Here is an 8,509-nt window from a genome sequence, read left to right as displayed (position 1 = left end):
GATATTAACACTCACCGAAAGAGACCCCAAAGAGGGTGACGCAGGAGAGAAGCCGCAGCAAGGCCATGATGCTAGTCGGGACGGTGGGCGCCTGCTCCGGGCCCTTTTACATCCCCTGGGAGCCCTTGTCCCGCCCCAGCCCTCTGGGCCTCCCTGACCTGAAGGTCACCCTCCCCTTGATCAAACCATCCTGGATAGGCTCAGCCCAGGTCACCCCAGGACCAGGCAAAAGGGCAGCTCCCGGCTCACTGTCACCCATCAGCCCGGGAACCCCTGGGGGAAGCTCCCAGCTGTGGGCCCCGCAGGCCCTGGGCCCATCATGGGGGCAGCGGGTGCTCATCAAAGACTCATCTAAGGAGACTCACCCTTCTGTCCTGGGCACCCAGAGTCAGCACCCAGGACTCAATTGCACAACAGCCCCCAGAACCCGGGGCCACAGGCTGCTTCTCTACCTGCTCAGGGAAACTCCCTGAGGCCAGAAACACAGCAGGCCCAGCCCCTCAGGAATGGCCTCAGAGCTGCCCAGACACACAGGCTGGAGCGCAGGAGGCCGGACATTACCTCACGGGCTTAGCTGCTCTCCCCGATTCTTGAGAATTCACCAGTTTTTGACTTGTCATTATAAAAACTTTTAAGTTATTGTCAGCTGAATCCTTGAATACTCACCATAAAAGGCCCAGTGGGGACCCAGAAAGCTCCAGGCTGGTATCAGGACAAGGAGGAGAGCCCAGGAGGCCAGGATTGGGGTGTCTGGGGCCCTGCCCCAAGGGGGGCCACAGGACCAGCCTCCTGGGTATCTGCTGGTGTCTACAAAGACTGGCTGCAGCTGGAAAGACTAGACAGAAGCTATTGAGTGTTTTATTATTTTTTAAATACTTTAGTTTGCAAAGTTGAATATTTTTGCTGCTGATACCAACTTTCCACCTGGTATCTGGAGTTCTATCATTTTCTGTTGCTTGTCTTCGTTTTCACCATTTTGTTACCAAGAAGCCTCATCCCTCTATCTATGAGAACAGGGTACCAGCCTTCATATAATGTCCAAGGAGGTCAGAGTTTACACCAGTAATGGCCTTGATCCTGGGTAGTGGAAAATTTCTAATGTAAATAACCCTTTTTCTTTTTCTTTCTATTCTGAGCCTTGATAACCCAGAGACTCTCAACACTTTTCCACCAGAAACAGAACACACTGCACCTATCCTGGAGAAACCTGAGAACCATGACCTAAGCCCAACTAGCCCGAGACCAAAGTCCAACTGGATAGTACAAGGGGAAGGACCACCCCAAGGTAGAGGACACCACTCACAGCCAAGCGAACCCCATTCACCACTGGGGTGGACGCCATCTCATTTGACATAGTCCTAGCCCAGGACTCACTGTTGGACATTCTAGAGATAACAGCCAGGACAGATAAGTGCACATGCAAAATCTCCACCATGGAACCCACATCTTTGAACAGACCCACTGTTCACTCATCTATTTCCAGGATGGATGCTCCACTCAGAGCAAAGCCTTCAGCCTGGACTGAGGCTGCTCTGTGTGCTGTTATGGGATGGGCCACTCTAACCCTACTGAGGTGGGCTCCACTGGCCAGACTCTGTCCCAGATGGACCCAACCTGCTCCCCAGGCTGTGAGGGCCCCACCATGGCCGGTACCTGAGTCACAGGGGAGGCAGGGAAGCCCCTGCCGTGGGCATTAAATGGTCCAGTCCTGTGCCTCACAGACAGCTGTGGAGAAGAGTCACCCCCAGACTCCCGACTAGATGAGACCCGGCCCCTATCTCCCACTCCTTTGATTCCCTGATCACAGAGATGTAGGAAAAGGGACATTTCCTCCATTTGTTTTTTCTTCCTGCACTTTTATTCCACCATATAGTTAAAAATCATCCAGTAAAAGTGAGCCCCACTATCAGGACCCTGAACCTAACCCCATTTGAAATGCCCAGGGGCACTAAGCTTTTCACTCAGCCCACACCCCCTCACTGAGTGACCCTAGGCCTGCCCTGTTCCCTCAGGAGCTGTGAGTAATGAACTTGCTGTTTCTAGATCCCCGAAGGCTCTTACTAGTGGAGACTTAAATCACTCACAAGAAGCTCAAGGGCTGGTCCAGCCATAGCAGTGGTTTTGAAAGGGGGTGTCGGGAGGGGTGGCTCACTCTGGTAAGAATCCCAGCCAAGAGAGACAAAATGCAAGGTTGAAATACTTAAGAATTAAAAACACTCTAGATAAATTCTGAATAAGGTGATAATCAAAGGGGAAATTAGAAAAGCAATTGAAGTAAAGGACATGAAAATACCCCCCTTCAAAATGTGTGGGAAGCTGCTCACTCGGTGAACAAAAATATACATCGATGTTTTTAGTGATAGACATCAAAGCTTTTATTGAAAAAGTTTAAAGTCAATGGCCTATGTTCAGACTTATAAATCAGGAGTCGAAAAACAACACGCAATAATGACCTATGAAGCACAGGAGAATGAGTTTACAACAAAACACCCCAGAACTGGTGTGCAGAGGGGCAGGAATGTGAAGCTGGCAGTAATGAGATAGGTAAACACCCCTTGCCTGCCTGAAGCCTGAGTTAACACTGCCCACCTTCCAGCATGTTCCCTAGCAGGGCCCCTTGACCTGCCTGAAAATGTTTCCAGATCTGGCTCAGAGGCTCCTGGGCTGGCTCCTTGGCCTTGGGCAGCTGTCCAGGGACAACACTGCCTCCTGGTGGCCACATTTGTAAGGACACACCTCCCTTTACTGCCCCCTCAGGGGTCCCTCACCCAGGGGGAGGCCCGGTCTCCTCCTCCCCAAGCAGCAAGGAATTCTGACTCCAGCTCAGGGTCTTTCAAGTGCTCACTCACAGGAATCACCTGGAGCTTTGGGACCAGCTCTGGGCCTCCCCTTCACTGACCCTTAATTGGTTCCTAACGGGCTGTGGGTGTGCCGGGTTCTCCCCAGGCCTGTGCTTTGGGGCAGCAGAGGCCGCCCTGCCCCCCAGACAGACAGGTGCCCTGGGCCACAGGACAGGGGCAGACACCCTGTGGGGACAGGAGCCCAGGGCGACAGGGACACCCCCCACCCCTGCTCCCCTGGGCCTCTGGGTGGGTCCCCAGGCCTGAGCAGGTGCAGGGGCAGTGATGAGCTCAGGGTCTGGCTCCCCTCACATCCTGGGCTCAGGCCCTGGCGCCTCTGGCCTCTCCCCTGTGTGCAGGACGCGCTCCCAGGACTTTCTAACTGACAAATATTTGAGTATAGCTCTCTGAAGGAACATTTTCCTTCAGAAAATACTATAGCTGGTCAACAGTGACAGGACCCCATGACCTTTCCTGAGAAGCTCGCAGAGGAGCCCGGCTTCCCATGGGCCAGACACACATGAGGACCGGGCTGACCGCATACACAGGGTTCTGAGCCATCCAGATGCAGTGGGATAAAGGAGACACATGTCAGGGCACTCTGGGAATGGGAGGACATTTTAAAATGGGGAGACAATTGGATTTGAAGCAGGGAAGGGAGAAGACTGCATAGGTATGGGGTGGGAGTGCAGGGGCCGCAAGGCAGAGAGAGGTGCCTGGAGCATGTGGGGAGGGACAGCCCAGACCGGGGGTACTCTTGGTCCCAGGCCCACCCTGCTGGGAGGACTCATGGCCTTCTGCTCTCCCGCCTTCCACAGAGCTCCTTGGACCAAGCCCAACTACCAAAGGAGCAGAAACCAGGCAAGAAATGAGGCTGCATCAGGTGTGTGGACTCTCCCCAGGGGGCCCTGAGCAGGGAGGCCCAGACCAAAGGCCTCAGCTCCTGACAAACAGGGGCTCTGGGCTCTGAGCTGGAAAGGGAGGGGCACGCCGCCCCCTGGTGGGGGACAGGGGTACTGCAGCCACCGCCCCAGGCACAGACCTACCAGCAGTCAGGGCTCTGTGCAGGGGCTTTATTGGGGATCAAGGGCGCAGCAGTGGGTGCATGGGTGTTAATTTTGGGCCATGGTGGCCTTCACCCAGCGTTTGAATTTAGTGAACAGGGTGGCCACAAACGGTATGACAGTGGGTTTATCTTCATGAACAAAGGACACAATGCCGACGAGGGTCCACATTCCATACTTGATACAGACCACGGAGCTTCCAGAATCCCCCTGTGGAAGGAGAGGACCCGTTCTCAACCCAGAAAGGGACAGTGGGACTGACCACATGTGTCCTGACCTGTGCTGCCGAAAACACCAGGTGGAATGAGGATCCAGCAGCTGAAATTCTACTTCAGGTAGCAGCGTAACTGCCTCCTGCAGTGAGACAGGGAGCAGAAGGTGGGAGTTGCAGCCCTGGTCTGTCTGTCCATTAGAATTCGTAGCCCAGGCTAGCTGTGAGAGTAATGCCCCTGGACGGTGGGCTGGATCTGCTTCCACGAAACAAGGATAGAGACTGCAGGGCCCGGGAGGAATTGCCCCCCATGACCGGGGATGGATCAGAGAAACACTTACGACATAGGAGCCAGCACCGTTCGCCCCCACACAGATCATGTCCCTGGGGATGAATTTCCAGTGCTTCTTGCACTTGTCCTTGGGCAGGAGGTGCACGGTGGCCTGCTGCAGCTTGATGGGGAGCTGGCTGCCTGTGCAGACAGAGATCCCGATCCTCTGAGCCCGTCCCGATGTAGGAGGACACGGCCCCCAATGTAGCCACCCGTGGGCCCCCTCTTCCTACACCAGCAACAGGGTACAGGACCGGAACCCTACGCGCCATTAACATCAGAAGCCTCAGAGGACATGGTCCCTGGGATTCCAGCCGAGGCCAGGCTGACTTGGCTCCAAGCACAGAGCAGGAACAGGCCCTCCCTCCCAGCCTGCTGTGGCTTGGCCTGCCAACCCCATGGGGGACACAGAGCAGCAGGTTCCTGTCTTGGGAAGGGGACACAGCCCTCTGATTGGAGACCCCACTCTGAGGATGACAGGGACCTTCCCCACTGCCACTCTGGTGGCTGCTGTCCTGTGGAAGGACCAGCCGGGTAGCCCTGGCCTGGGCAGACAGACTCAGGACCCGGCCAGGCCCAGGAGGGGGCATGGGGCTGGACTCTCAGGGCCTGAACTGGAGTCTCCTCTGCCTGCAGGAAAGGGCAGGTGGCTGCACCGCTGCCCACTCAGGCCTGGGGGGGTCCAGGATGGTCACTGTACATGGGATGGCTCAAGGCCGGCAGGTTCTAGCTGTTAAGACCTGGCAGTTCAAGTGCATTCTAGATATCAGGTCTGTGCATATGAGATGGATATGGTTACCAGGTTGTAGGAAAGACGCCAACATGTTTATAAGACTGGATTTTATAGACACATCAGAGTTGAGCTACCCCGTTCCACATGCTGTTCTAGACCCGACCCCAGCCCACACCCTGGGTGGCCAGGCGTGGTCTCTCACCATTACGGTCGGTGAACCCCCAGCCCATGGTTCTACACAGGGACCCGGGAAGGAAATTTTCATCAATAGTGGGCAGGACAACAGGGGACACTGTCTCGTCGATACGTGCCGGGGTGGCCAGCTTCACAAGGGCAACGTCACTGCGTATGGTACCCAACCGGAACTTGGGGTGCCTAAAAATCTGAATGTGAGGAACAGGAGGAGGATATGAGATGAATGAATTCTGGGCACCACTTCAGAGCACACAGACCAGGGCCGAGAACTGAGCAACGAGGCCACCTTCCAGCTCATGTCGCTGAGTGGACATCTGCCCCTACCCCTCATCTGAGCATCCGCAGAAGGTCCAGTGGGGTCTACGTACCTGGGCAATGTTCAGGATCTGGACACCATCCTGGGAAGCGTGTCGATCATAATGGCCAGCAATAACGAAGGAAGATGTCCTAGGGGGAGCAAGTGGGTAAGGACTAAGTGGGGGGGGTCACTCCCCTCCCTCATCCCTAGGGCCCGTCCTGGCCTCACGTGATATTGCAGTGGGCGGCGGTGACCACCCAGGATGCGCTGATCAAGGAGCCCCCACAGTAGGAGATACCAGTAGGACTCTGTAGGAAGAAGAGAGGGTCAGCACTGGCAGGACACAGATACACCCATCTGGGTAGCCACACCCCCATATTACCAGTACCCCAGTGTGACCCCATTCAGGAGCAGACTGCCCTCACCTGCAGAGACACGTGCCAGGGCCAGGAGTCAGGAGGAGCGTCCACCCCATTGATGATCCTGGGTGTAATGCTCAGCTCCGGGTCACTGGCAGGGGCCCCAGAGCCTGGGGTCACGGGGGAGGGAGGAGGGGGGAGGTGCAGTCAGTCTGCAGTAACCTGCTTGCACCCTCAGCCAGCACAGCACCACCCACACTCCCTCCTGGCACCCAGCACCTAGACTGGAAGACACACCCCTGCCTGCTGGCCTGTCACCCCCCAGGGATGCAGAGGGATAGGCGGCTCCATCCAGGGCCTCCTGTCTAGAGAAGCAGACACAGGCGGAGGAATCAGGGACCCTGCTCCCCACCCCACAAGTCCCTACTAACTCCTACTCAGCCTCCTCTGATTCCCCAGGCAATTTCCAAAAATGGGAGCAAACACTGCATACCACAGGCTAAGGGGGGGAGAGAGGGGAGCAGGTGTGGAATTAAAAACAAAACAAACCCAAGTCCAAAGGAAATCTCTCCTTAAAACGTTCAGGGGATGTGACTTCTACCTGTTTACACTCTGGGTTTACTATTCCACAATTTGATTTTTGTCTTCATTACGTGCATTAGGTTATTAACTATTTGAGGTATAGGACACTGACTCCTCCATACAGAGACACACAAAGGAGAAGAGAACAGGAGGAGGGTGTTCAGAAAGGAAAGAGTCGCAGGGCCCCTGGCATGTGCAGGACCCATCTGCTGGGTCAGGACACGGGAATCCCCAGCAGCCCAGGGGAGTGAGAACTTGGCCACAGGAAAAAAGGGGGTAGGGCCAGCCCCTCCCACAGCCAGGGCATCCCCAGGATCCCCCAGGCCTTGCTCCAGGCAGCACCTGCCCCTGCTGGGAAAGGGACATGGCCCGGCCACTCCCTCCAGCTGGAGACTCCAAACATGTCCTCCTCATCTTTCTCATAAGAACAGAAAACCCCCAGCAGGAGCTGTGAGCGGCGCCCCCTGCAGGCGCGTCCTAGCAATGCAGGGGCTGGTCCCTGTGCAGGGAGGGACCTGAGGTCTCACCCCAGTGGGGACAGAGCTGTGACAGGCACAGGGAGGGGATACAGGGAGGGGCTCCCCCACAGAGCCCGCTGTTCTGGGTGAGCCCCAGGGCGTGAGTGTGTGAAGCCTGCACAGAGTGACAGGTGGGGACTCAGCAGAGGCCCCTTCCCGGAGGAATGGGGAGAGCAGGGGGCTGCTGAGCCTGGTGTGGGGGTCAGAGAAATTACTAGAACACACAGAAAAAGGTTATTTTTCCTAAACCTGACCACCTAATATAGAATTCTTGTTTTGGATGTCAATCATTTTGCAGTGCCCTACGCTAAGTAATATCCCTGGAAGCAAGTACTGGGGGTCTCTCCTTTGGGTCACAACTGAGCCACTTCCTAGGCTCCATCCTCTGAGGCATAGATGGTTCTGCTCCACGCCCAGCACAACAGTGAAGACGCAGGGAGCCCGGCAGGGCCGCTCTCCCCATGAAAATTCAGGCTGAGGGGCAGGAGGGCATTCCTCCGCTGGACTCCGGCCTCACCCCCACAGAACCCCATAGTCCACCTAAGGCAGTTGTAGTGTAACTACTGGAGGCTCAGAGACCTCTTCCCAGTTCTCCTCCCACTATTGGCTGGTCCCCCGAACCTGAAAACTCACCAAAGGCATCCTGCATGAGGGTGACGATGGTGAAGAGCCAAAGGAAGACCATGGCGGTGCAGTCAGGGAGGGGGCTGGCTGGCTGCTGAAGGGCTCCTTTTATATGCCGGGGAGCCTTTGTCCCGCCCCAGCCCTCTGGGCCTCCCTGACCTGAGGGTCACCCTCCCCATGGTCAAACCTGTCCTGGACAGGCTCAGCCCAGGTCACCCCAGCACCAGGGAAAAGGGCAACTGCCTGGCTCACTGTCACCCATCAGCCTCAGCAGCCCCCGGGGGGAGCTCCCAGCTGTGGGCCCCAGAGGCCCTGGGCCCACCATGGGGGTAGCGGGTGCTCATCAGGGACTCATCTACAGGGGGGCTCACCCAGGTGTCTGGGGCACCCAGGACTCAATATCTTGCACACCCAGAGCCCAGGACTTCACCTGCTTCTGACTGCAAAACTCCCTGAAGCCAGCGACACACAGCAGGCCCAGCCCCTCAGGGATGGCCTCAGAATCAGCCCAGACACGCAGCCTGGAGCGCAGGAGGCAGGACAGTACCTCACGGGCTTAGTCCGGTTCCCTCTTTCTTGGTAATCCATATCACATGACCTGTCATTATATAAACCTTATATTGCTTACAACGGAGGCTTTGAAACCTCATCAAGGAGCAGAAGGCAGGAGGCCCGGGTAGGGGTGTGCTTAGGAGCCCCCTGCCCTACCGGGGCTACAGGATCTCAGCCTGTCCAGACACCCCAAGTTTCTGGT

At 56.4% G+C, this 8,509-nt stretch overlaps 1 protein-coding gene across 1 annotated transcript; it reads right to left on the bottom strand.

The window, feature by feature from the left end:
- Positions 1-3,952: 3,952 nt before the first annotated feature.
- On the bottom strand, positions 3,953-7,816 carry LOC101623669 (chymotrypsinogen B-like). Its single transcript, XM_012730458.1, has 7 exons — positions 7,765-7,816; positions 6,098-6,201; positions 5,901-5,980; positions 5,743-5,821; positions 5,382-5,562; positions 4,457-4,587; positions 3,953-4,114 (listed from the first exon to the last, which is right to left on the bottom strand). The coding sequence occupies exons 1-7, from the start codon at positions 7,814-7,816 to the stop codon at positions 3,953-3,955; spliced, it is 789 nt and encodes a 262-aa protein (XP_012585912.1).
- Between the last annotated feature and the right edge of the window lie 693 nt (positions 7,817-8,509).

This window comes from Condylura cristata, unplaced genomic scaffold (assembly GCF_000260355.1).
Source record: "Condylura cristata isolate star-nosed mole 26May11 unplaced genomic scaffold, ConCri1.0 scaffold00028, whole genome shotgun sequence".
Classification (NCBI taxonomy): Eukaryota; Metazoa; Chordata; class Mammalia; order Eulipotyphla; family Talpidae; genus Condylura; species Condylura cristata.
This window is presented reverse-complemented; position numbering and strand designations above follow the sequence as displayed.

Bases quoted from the DNA above. Each gene is read 5' to 3' on its own strand.
- LOC101623669 (XM_012730458.1), bottom strand. From the start codon at position 7,816: ATGGTCTTCCTTTGGCTCTTCACCATCGTCACCCTCATGCAGGATGCC. The intron at 6,202-7,764 runs GTGAGTTTTCAG...CCGTGACCCCAG, and splicing joins CCTCATGCAGGATGCCTTTG to GCTCTGGGGCCCCTGCCAGT. The intron at 4,115-4,456 runs GTAAGTGTTTCT...CTCCTTCCACAG, and splicing joins ACGGTGCTGGCTCCTATGTC to GGGGATTCTGGAAGCTCCGT.